General features: G+C 50.8%; 1 protein-coding gene across 1 annotated transcript in view; it reads right to left on the bottom strand.

Annotated features, from left to right (window-relative positions):
- Positions 1–6,514: 6,514 nt before the first annotated feature.
- cnnm4a (cyclin and CBS domain divalent metal cation transport mediator 4a) overlaps positions 6,515–11,601 on the bottom strand; it is a 30,239-nt gene continuing 25,152 nt past the window's right edge. The window contains exons 6-7 of the mRNA XM_082956008.1: positions 7,442–7,617; positions 6,515–7,241 (exon numbers count right to left, since the gene is read on the bottom strand). Of these exons, the coding sequence (XP_082812134.1) occupies positions 6,684–7,241; positions 7,442–7,617 (734 nt within the window). The 3' untranslated portion in view covers positions 6,515–6,683. The remainder of the gene's footprint in view (positions 7,242–7,441; positions 7,618–11,601) is intronic.

The raw sequence follows: 11,601 nt of genomic DNA, 5'->3' as shown, positions 1-11,601 counted from the left end.
AAACCCAATATCGACTTCTTCACAACTCCATACAGATTCATTATTAGAAAACAGTAAGTACACATTGCTTACCACAGAACGTATTGCTGATCAGTCATTACACATGAAAGTCGTTGTGGGACACAAGCACTCCAAACCCTAACCTCAAGTAATAAATAATATAACATTTAGAACTCTGACCGGCTTCTTGTGGAAGACTAGCAGAGAGAAAAACAGAGTGAGATCAGTGTGAACCCGGAGGCCAGACCCCTAGTCTCTGTCAGACTGTTCAGTGTGTGCTTATGGGTTTATCTAAAGAATTATTGTACCCATTCTAATTTCATGCACAAAAAACATCCTTCTTGGAGGAGTTCTATTCTATTCCATAGTGGGGGTCTGGCTCTCAGGCTAGCAGTATGGCACTAGGCTGTTCCCAGATCTGTGTGTGCCGTCTTGCCAATTCCTGCACTGAACAATAATATAAACACCTAAAGTGTTGGTCCCATGTTTAATGAGCTGAAATAAAATATCCAATACATTTCATATGCACAAATTTGTTTACATCTCTGTAAGTGAGCATTTCTCCTTTGCCAAGATAATACATCCACCTGACAGGTGTAGCATATCAAGAAGCTGATTAAACAACATGATCATTACACAGGTGCACCTTGTGCTGGGGAAAATCTAAAATGTGCATTTGTGTCACACAACAATTCCACAGATGTCTTAAGTTGAAGGAGTGTGCATTTGGCATGGTGACAGCAGGAATGTCCACCTATTGCCAGAGAATTTAATGTTCATTTCTCTTCCATAAGCCGCCTCCAATGTTGTTTTAGAGAATTTGGCAGTACGTCCAACCGGCCTCACAACCGCAGACCACGTGTATGGCGTCGTGTGGGTGAGCGGTTTGCTGATGTCAACGTCGTGAACAGAGTGCCCCCATGGTGCCAGTAGGGTTATGGTATGGACAGGCATAAGCTACAGACAACGAACACAATTGAATTTTATCTATGGCAATTTGAATGCACAAAAATACTGTGACGAGATTGTGAGGCCCATTTATTTTTAGGCATCTGTGATCAACAGATGCATATCTGTATTCCCAGTTATGTGAAATCCATAGACTAGGGCCTAATGAATGCGTTTCAATTGACTGGTTTCCTCATATGAACTGTAACTCAGTAAAATCTTTGAAACTGTTGCATGTTGCGTTTATATTTTTGTTCAGTATATATAGTCATTGGCGTGACAATGGCCACATAGTAACTGGCAGACAGGCTAGTATGGCACCCTCGTGTCTCCCCAGTCATCACCTCTACCAGCCACCGGTGAATCAACCACCCACAGTGGAAAAGCGGTCTCTGGTCTGAGAATACAGCACCAGGAATCTTTATACCTCCTCGTCTAGGTCCCAGGTCTAATCACAACACTGGGGCTGAGCTAACAACCACACAACAGAGCCTGGCTGCCAGTTAAGCTCTGCCATCCCGCCAGGATCCAACCACCAGGAGCTGGACAACCATCCCGCCAGGAGCTGGACAACCATCCCGCCAGGAGCTGGACAACCATCCCGCCAGGAGCTGGACAACCATCCCACCAGGAGCTGGACATTAAAAAAAGCTTATAGGAATGTTCAGATCAGAAGTCAAAGAATTTAAACATTACTTGACCAGCGAGAGGGAAGAAGGGGGTAGAGAGAAGGGAAGGAGGGGAGAAGTGGGGGTGTGAGGAGCATAGAAGCTTGGGGAGTGGGTAAAGAAAGGACCGGAAAAGAGGGAAGAGGGGAGGAAGAGAGGAAAAAAAATTAGGAAAGGAAAAGAGGGGAAGGAGGCATGATAGTCTGCCCAGACAGCTAGCTAACAGCCAGCTAACAGCCAGCGAACAGCCAGCTAACATCTAGCTAACAGCCAGCTAACATCTAGCTAACAGCCAGCTAACATCTAGCTAACAGCCAGCTAACATCCAGCTAACAGCCAGCTAACATCCAGCTAACAGCCAGCTAACATCCAGCTAACAGCCAGCTAACATCTAGCTAACAGCCAGCTAACAGCCAGCTAACAGCCAGCTAACAGCCAGCTAACAGCCAGCTAACAGCTAGCTAACAGCCAGCTAACAGCTAGCTAACAGCCAGCTAACAGCCAGCTAACAGCCAGCTAACAGCCAGCTACGCTACCACAGTGCTGTGACTTTGATCATTCATGTCAAATGACAATTCACGGTCAGTGTTACTAAATGCTACAGAAGGCTACTTCAGCTGGGGGGAAAAAATAAATCAGAGAGAAAGAGAGAAATGTTCTTTGTGGTCAAATCCAAGCAATGTTTTTATTGCTATTTCAATGTCTTCCTAGTAAAACATCTTAGTCTAAAGAGATATACGTTTTTATCTCCGGTAAGTATTCTCACAGAGGCTACTTTATACATGTGTTCCATATAGGCATCCTCGCTTACTCCAATTACACACAATATAGCAGACAAATGCCTGTTTCTTCATATACAGTAGTATTTACAGTAACATAATACAAGCAGGAAATATATAACATCTCTTCGCCTGTCACAATAACCCGTTGATAGACGCGATTGTCGTAAATGGAAGCCCATTTCACAAGAGAACACATAACAAAAAACAGAATATTATTACTTTTCAAATAAATACAACATTTCTAAGTATTCGAACAATGCTTTCCTAACATCACCGTTCCTGGTACAGAGACTAGGAGCATCACAGCCAACCAGTGGCTAGACTGGCAACCAGACCAGTACTGTAACACAACCAGTAAGACCGAATTCTACAAGTGACCTATGTGAACCAGCAGTCAGGTCTAGGGTTTCTGTGTGAAGTAGTGTGTAAGGCCACACCCACCATAGACTTAGAAAATCCTAGAATAGACGACCCCATTCAATACCCTGTACTAAGGGGCTTGTGTCAGTTCTATTCATTCTAATATGTGCTATACTCTTAAAATTCAGGTATGAACTCTTGCCTGTGGAACAGAATAAATACTCAGTTCTACCTCACAGTTAGTGATTTTCTTACCAAATTCATGTGTGTAAATCAATCTTTATCAAGTTGTTTTCCTTCATGTTGACGGTTGCTTGAGTTACTTCATTGTCAGTTCATATATCTCTGGGGCTCAAGATCGGTAGATTTTCATGATAGCAGCGTTATATATCTGGTCTGCCCTCCATCCATAAAGAATGCACGGTGAAGGAGAGACAGTCATCTCTAAGCTCTGTGTCCATTCCTCTGGAGGAGAGCCCAGTCCTACAGTTCCTCTATATGTGTTATAGACACCATATCTAGCCATAGACAGCAAGCCTGGGCACAGAGCGTGTAACAATTTCACTTATACACACAATAACACCTACATCACATTGAATCTGAATGGTCAATTGTGGATCCCCTGTTTTGGAATGTCATTTTTGGAGTACATACAATATAAATGGGAAGGGAACATTCTGGTAGAGCTGACATGCCTGTTTTCAGGTCATTAGCAGTGCCAACCACCACTCACTGACTAACATCACACAATAAAACTCTCAATTCTAAAGTTCATTGTGACATCACAAATGGGAACTTTGAACTCCATTGTGACATCACCCCTGAAAACAGTGAATTCGATATTCCATTGTGACATCACACAGTAACACTCGGAACTCTAAACTCCATTGTGACATCACTCCAAAGCAGCCAATAATGTTAAACCACAGTGTCTCAGACACCCAAGTGCTATTCCACTGCTTAAGTGAAATGATATAAACAGGAAAAGAAGCTAGTATCATAGTCGAATTGAGCTCTGTTCACAGTTAGGTGTGTGAGTGTGTAGGTGCTAGGAGGAGTTGGTTGCAATACAGTAGTAAAGTCTGTTCTGGAGTGTCAGTGTCATCAGTCACAGTACATGGAGTTTTGAAAGTTTTCAACAAAATAAAATCTATAGAATATAAAACATTTGACATCAAATAAATCTCTCTCTCTTATATATATATATATATATATATATATATATATACACACACAAAGTAATAAATAAATATTACTATTTATATTTAAATAATTCATAATATAATACACTTCACATCTCTGGTCAGGAGGTGGGTCTGTGTTAAACAAACCCACCTGTTAGTCAATCAGTCAGCCAACTCCTCCCTTCCAGTAATCCCACCCCCACCCAGCCTGATAGGCCTGACAGGGTCAGCTAATCAATCACTTCTAGTGTGTTTCATTCCACAAAAATCCCAAAATGAGATGCAGCCCAGGAGGTACACACACAAATCCTTACTCTCCTGTATAGCCCTTGTGTAAACAGACCCCAAACGCAACAATCGCTATCTTTAACACTCATCTACTCACAACCTTCTAGTTGACTTTTTGGGGAAATCGCCATCTTTGGAAAAAAGAAAGAACAGACAAACAAAAATAAACAAAAATAAACGAACCAAGATTCTAGGACTCCCTCATGAGAATGTTCCATTGAGGGGGGTGGTTCGAAAGTCATTGCCATGGAAACTGGGCATGTGGGAGGGGAGTGGGACAGAAGGTTTTTAGAGAGAACACAGGTAGAGATGTGTGGGTGAGGGTTCACAGTGAACACTAAGCTAAAAATGCATGACTCTCTCAATATTGCTACATTTCTCTTTAAAAACATTTTTCAGGTCATATTATATATATTTTACCCAAAACCTGAGGGCAGAGAATTAACACATACAATAAACATGCTATAGGCTGGGGTGTATATCACCCCCTCCTCTGTCCTCCTCACCCACATAGCTGATCCCAGGCTGTGTCTGCAGCATCCGTAACACTGACACACACACACACACACGCACACACAGATGTATTCACACACACACACAGACAGAACCGTATAACAGAGACTAGATACATCACACATGGTCTCCGCACTAGTGCGTAACACACCAGTGCTCCTGGTCTCCTTCTTCTCCCATCTTGAGAGGAGGGTGGGAGGATAGGGGGCATTATAGGGGACAGGGGAGAGTGGGAGGATAGGGGGCAAGGGAGGGTGGGAGGATAGGGGGTATTATAGGGGACAGGGGAGAGTGGGAGGATAGGGGACAAGGGAGGGTGGGAGGATAGGGGGTATTATAGGGGACAGGGGAGAGTGGGAGGATAGGGGACAAGGGAGGGTGGGAGGATAGGGGGTATTATAGGGGACAGGGGAGAGTGGGAGGATAGGGGACAAGGGAGGGTGGGAGGATAGGGGGCATTATAGGGGACAGGGGAGAGTGGGAGGATAGGGGACAAGGGAGGGTGGGAGGATAGGGGACAGAGGAGGGTGGGAGGATAGGGGGCAGGGGAGGGTGGGAGGATAGGGGGCATTATAGGGGACAGGGGAGAGTGGGAGGATAGGGAGCAAGGGAGGGTGGGAGGATAGGGGGCATTATAGGGGAAGGGGGAGAGTGGGAGGATAGGGGGCAAGGGAGGGTGGGAGGATAGGGGACAGAGGAGGGTGGGAGGATAGGGGGCAGGGGAGGGTGGGAGGATAGGGGGCAGGGGAGGGTGGGAGGATAGGGGGCAGGGGAGGGTGGGAGGATAGGGGGCAGGGGAGGGTGGGAGGATGGGGACGGGGGGGGGAGGGGGCAGGGGAGGGTGGGAGGAGGGGCGGGGGGTGGGAGGGGGCAGGGGAGGGGGGTGGGAGGATAGGGGGCAGGGGAGGGTGGGAGGATAGGGGACAGGGGAGGGTGGGAGGAGGTAGCGGGGACAGGGGAGGGTGGGAGGATAGGGGACAGGGGAGGGTGGGAGGATAGGTAGCATTATAGGGGACAGGGGAGAGTGGGAGGATAGGGGGCAAGGGAGGGTGGGAGGATAGGGGGTATTATAGGGGACAGGGGAGAGTGGGAGGATAGGGGGCAAGGGAGGGTGGGAGGATAGGGGGCATTATAGGGGACAGGGGAGAGTGGGAGGATAGGGGGCAAGGGAGGGTGGGAGGATAGGGGGCATTATAGGGGAAAGGGGAGAGTGGGAGGATAGGGGTCAAGGGAGGGTGGGAGGATAGGGGGCATTATAGGGGAAAGGGGAGAGTGGGAGGATAGGGGTCAAGGGAGGGTAGGAGGTTAGGGGGCAGGGGAGGGTGGGAGGATAGGGGGCAGGGGAGGGTGGGTGGGAGGATAGGGGGCAGAGGAGGGTGGTAGGATAGGGGGCAGGGGAGGGTGGGAGGATAGGAGGGGCAGGGGAGGGGGGTAGGAGGGGAGGGTAGGGGGGGGGCATTATAGGTGAAAGGGGAGAGTGGGAGGATAGGGGGCAGGGGAGGGAGGGAGGATAGGGGGAGGGAGGGAGGATAGGGGGAGGATAGGGAGAGGGAGGGAGGATAGGGAGGGAGGATAGGGGGCAGGGGAGAGCGAGAGGATAGGGGGCAGGGGAGGGAGGGAGGATAGGGGGAGGGAGGGAGGATAGGGGGCAGGATAGGGAGAGGGAGGGAGGATAGGGGGCAGGGGAGAGTGGGAGGATAGGGGGCAGGGGAGGGTGGGAGGATAGGGGGAGGGAGGGAGGATAGGGGGCAGGGGAGGGTGGGAGGATAGGGGGAGGGAGGGAGGATAGGGGACAGGAGGATTCCCATAATGCACCTTGCTCCTTAGAATCCTCCAGTGCTCCAGGGATAGTGTCAGTCAGGGCCAACAGAACTTGAGAAGGGAATGTGTGTGTGTATTTATTTTAACACATCTTAACAAACCCCCCTCATGGGTAGTTGTCAGATGGTGCTCTCGGTGTGTGCATGACTGATGGTGTGCATGTGTGTGTGCGGGTGTTGGTGTGTGTGAGGGTGTTGTGTGTGTGTTTGTGGGTAGCTGGGCCTGCGTGTGCCACCCAGGCAGTTCTGTGGCTGCTCAGAGAGCAGAGAGGTCATCTCACCTGGCCCATTCTCCCCCCCTGGCCTCGCAGAAGGGGGGGATTTGGGGGGGAGAGAGGTGAGGGGATGCGGCAGGTGGGGGAGAGAGGATGAGGAGGAAGATGGAGGTGGGTGAGGGGTGGATTGGGGCAGGGGCTGGGCCGGGTGGGGATTGACTTGGGTGGTGGTTTGGGGTAAGGGTGTACGGTCGGTGGGAGGAGGGGTGGGCTGGGGGATGGCAAGGGGGCGTTTGAAGGGTGGGGTGGCCAAGGGGAGAGGGATGCGGGGAAAGGCTGGGGTGGTGATGGGGGGCAGGGATGCGGAGGTGCTGTTCAGGTGGGGGTGGCTCCCCTCGGGTGACTGGGGGGTGCTGTCCAGCCTAGACGCCAGCAGACCGTTCTGGTACTGGGAACGAGTGATCTGAGGAGAGGAGAAGAAAGCGACAGAGTGTTAGGACGGGAGAGTATAGATAGACCAAGGCCCTGTTATAAAACAAACCCTCACCAAGTATGTGTGACTACTAGACATAATAGTGCTGTCAGCATGAAGGTGACTAAGATATACGTAGAGTTATAAGCAGCTTAAAAGTCAAGGTCAGGGGTTAAAGTTGAGAGTGTTACCTTGACATACTGCAGGTCAGTAAGAGCCCGTACGTAGAAGTCTGGTGTGTACTGGCAGGTGGTGACCTGCGTGTTGCTAGCGGTTACCGAGCTGCATTCTCCGGGAGCGCCACGCTCAGTGCAGCTCAGCGACGCCGAGCGGTTCAGACCACTGCTGTGAGTAGGAGAACGGAACTCTGGGATACGGAGAGGGAGAGAGTGGGTGAGCTTGGAATAATACACCTACACACATTCACACAAGAACACACACATTCACTCGCACCCACATGAATGCATGCACACACACATATATTAGGTAAACACATACATGCATGCACATGCACAGACAGAGGAGAACACAGGAGAACAGAGCAGAGGAAAACAGAGGAGAACAGGGGAGAGGAGAACAGAGGAGAACAGGGGAGAGGAGAACAGGGGAGAGGAGAACAGGGGACGGGGAGGAGAACAGAGGAGAGGAGAACAGGGGAGAGGAGAACAGAGGAGGAGGAGCAGGGGAGAGGAGAACAGAGGAGAACAGGGGAGAGGAGAACAGGGGAGAGGAGAACAGGGGAGAGGAGAACAGAGCAGAACAGGGGAGAGGAGAACAGAGCAGAACAGGGGAGAGGAGAACAGGGGACAGGAGAACAGGGGACAGGAGAACAGTGGACAGGAGAACAGTGGACAGGAGAACAGGGAGCAGAACAGGGGAGAGGAGAACAGGGGAGAGGAGAACAGGGGAGCAGGAGAACAGGGGACAGGAGAACAGGGGACAGGAGAACAGGGGAGAGGAGAACAGGGGAGAGGAGAACAGGGGAGAGGAGAACAGGGGAGAGGAGAACAGGGGACAGGAGAACAGGGGACAGGAGAACAGGGGACAGGAGAACAGGGGACAGGAGAACAGGGCAGAGGAGAGCAGAGCAGAGGAGAACAGAGCAGAGGAGAACAGGGGAGAGGAGAACAGGGGAGAGGAGAACAGGGGAGAGGAGAACAGGGGAGAGGAGAACAGGGGAGAGGAGAACAGGGCAGAGGAGAACAGGGGAGAGGAGAACAGGGGACAGGAGAACAGGGGAGAGGAGAACAGGGGAGAGGAGAACAGGGGAGAGGAGAACAGGGGAGAGGAGAACAGGGGAGAGGAGAGGAGAACAGGGGAGAGGAGAACAGGGCAGAGGAGAACAGGGCAGAGGAGAACAGGGCAGAGGAGAACAGGGCAGAGGAGAACAGGGGAGAGGAGAACAGGGCAGAGGAGAACAGGGGAGAGGAGAACAGGGGAGAGGAGAACAGGGGAGAGGAGAACAGGGGAGAGGAGAACAGGGGAGAGGAGAACAGGGGAGAGGAGAACAGGGGAGAGGAGAACAGGGGAGAACAGGGCAGAGGAGAACAGGGCAGAGGAGAACAGGGGAGAGGAGAACAGGGGAGAGGAGAACAGAACAGAGGAGAACAGGGGAGAGGAGAACAGGGGAGAGGAGAACAGGGGAGAGGAGAACAGGGGAGAGGAGAACAGGGGAGAGGAGAACAGGGGAGAGGAGAACAGGGCAGAGGAGAACAGGGGAGAGGAGAACAGGGGAGAGGAGAACAGAACGAGAGGAGAACAGAGCAGAGGAGAGGAGAACAGAGCAGAGGAGAACAGGGCAGAGGGGAACAGGGGAGAGGAGAACAGGGCAGAGGAGAACAGAACAGAGGAGAACAGAACAGAGGAGAACAGAACAGAGGAGAACAGGGGAGAGGAGAACAGGGGAGAGGAGAACAGAACAGAGGAGAACAGAACAGAGGAGAACAGAGCAGAACATGATTGTACAGTAGAATGTCATGGCTCTGACAGCAGTAATTCAGACACAGATGAAGTTAGTGAGACACAGTGTGGTATAAATCACTGGATGGATGCTGGAGGTTAGTGGACACACAACACAGGCATGCAGACACACATGATACGCACCAACGTCAGCAGCCACTACAGCCATGTCTCCACACACACACACACACACACACACACACACACACACACACACACACACACACACACCCCCCCCGGTGTCCCACACAGCAGCAGAGAGCAACAGGTATATATATGCAACACAAACATATGGAAACACAAAGACACAGGTTGGGTATGATTGACTGGTGATTAGAGGAGGAAGTGGTTATATATACGGATCGGGAGTAATGGGGACCAATCAACAGCCAGGACCAAGGGTGATGGCATTATGGCTACCAATCAACAACCAGGATTCTGTGGCGTTTGATCTCGTTGAGTTTTCATGGCCCTGGGATCTGCCTGCCATGCAAACGAGGCTCTGATTGGCTTGGTGGGAGGGGGAAGGGGTCTGGACATGATGAGTGTGTGTGTGTTGGTTAGGGGAAGTGGGGAGAAGGAGTGTGTAGTTTGTTCCTTCTAGGCACACTTCTGAAAACATTGGATAGGTAATGAGGTAGAGCCCACCTTGTCTTTGGGTAGGCCGGGTCAAACTGGCCTCATATTGCCTGTACCCATCTACTCTTTTTAGATCTATACAAGTGCCTAGGGGAATGGTCTAGGGAAGTATTAGTTATAGGAAGTAGGGAGGGTCAGAAGTAGAGCAGTGATCATAGAACTCTAATTCTATGCTAGTGACAGGATCAGGTAGTAGTGGCGCAAGGTAGAACATGGCCTTTAACCACAGATCTAGGATCAGATTACCCAAAATGTAACCAGTAGGGCAATGAGAAAAGATCTGAACCTAGACCATTGGTTAAGGCAACTAGGTAGAAGGGGTCAGGGGTTAAAGGTCAGAGATGAGAGGTAGTGCCGTGGAGCAGTGGCTCCACCTAGAGCCCCATCCAGCAAGTTCCTTCCATCCTCCTTCCTTTCCCTCAATCTGTACTGTGTAGTCCAGCAGTTCCAAAGGTCCAAAGAAATTGGTATCACTCATTCTAAGTCCCTGACCCTGCTCCAATATCATGAAAATACTTTTCCTCCCTACTGTCCTACCTTCCATACTTCCTCCCTACTGCCTATCTTAAACACTTCCTTCCTACTGTCCTACCTTCCAACCTTCCTCCCTACTGTCCTACCTTCCACACTTCCTCCCTACTGTCCTACCTTCCACACTTCCTCCCTACTGTCCTACCTTCCACACTTCCTCCCTACTGTCCTACCTTCCACACTTCCTCCCTACTGTCCTATCTTCCACACTTCCTCCCTACTGCCCTACCTTCCACACTTCCTCCCTACTGCAGTATCCTTCCACACGTCCTCCCTACTGCCCTACCTTCCACACGTCCTCCCTACTGCCCTACCTTCCACACTTCCTCCCTACTGCAGTATCCTTCCACACTTCCTCCCTACTGCCCTACCTTCCACACATCCTCCCTACTGCCCTACCTTCCACACCTCCTCCCTACTGCAGTATCCTTCCACACTTCCTTCCTACTGCCCTACCTTCCAACCTTCCTCCCTACTGTCCTACCTTCCACACTTCCTCCCTACTGTCCTACCTTCCACACTTCCTCCCTACTGTCCTACCTGTCCACACTTCCTCCCTACTGTCCTACCTTCCACACTTCCTCCCTACTGCCCTACCTTCCACACTTCCTCCCTACTGCAGTATCCTTCCACACTTCCTCCCTACTGCCCTACCTTCCACACATCCTCCCTACTGCCCTACCTTCCACACCTCCTCCCTACTGCAGTATCCTTCCACACTTCCTTCCTACTGCCCTACCTTCCAACCTTCCTCCCTACTGTCCTACCTTCCACACTTCCTCCCTACTGTCCTACCTTCCACACTTCCTCCCTACTGTCCTACCTGTCCACACTTCCTCCCTACTGTCCTACCTTCCACACTTCCTCCCTACTGTCCTACCTGTCCACACTTCCTCCCTACTGTCCTACGTTCCACACGTCCTCCCTACTGCCCTACCTTCCACACGTCCTCCCTACTGCCCTACCTTCCACACGTCCTCCCTACTGCAGTATCCTTCCACACTTCCTCCCTACTGCCCTACCTTCCACACATCCTCCCTACTGCAGTATCCTTCCCACACTTCCTTCCTACCTGCCCTACCTTCCAACCTTCCTCCCTACTGTCCTACCTTCCACACTTCCTCCCTACTGTCCTACCTGTCCACACTTCCTCCCTACTGTCCTACGTTCCACACTTCCTCCCTACTGTCCTACCTTCCACACTTCCTCCCTACTGTCCTAC

The sequence above is a fragment of the Salmo salar genome, chromosome 01, assembly GCF_965601325.2.
Source record: "Salmo salar chromosome 01, fSalSal1, whole genome shotgun sequence".
NCBI classification, from domain to species: domain Eukaryota; kingdom Metazoa; phylum Chordata; class Actinopteri; order Salmoniformes; family Salmonidae; genus Salmo; species Salmo salar.
The sequence above is the reverse complement of the archived record's forward strand: the minus strand, read 5'-3'. Positions and strand labels throughout refer to the sequence as shown.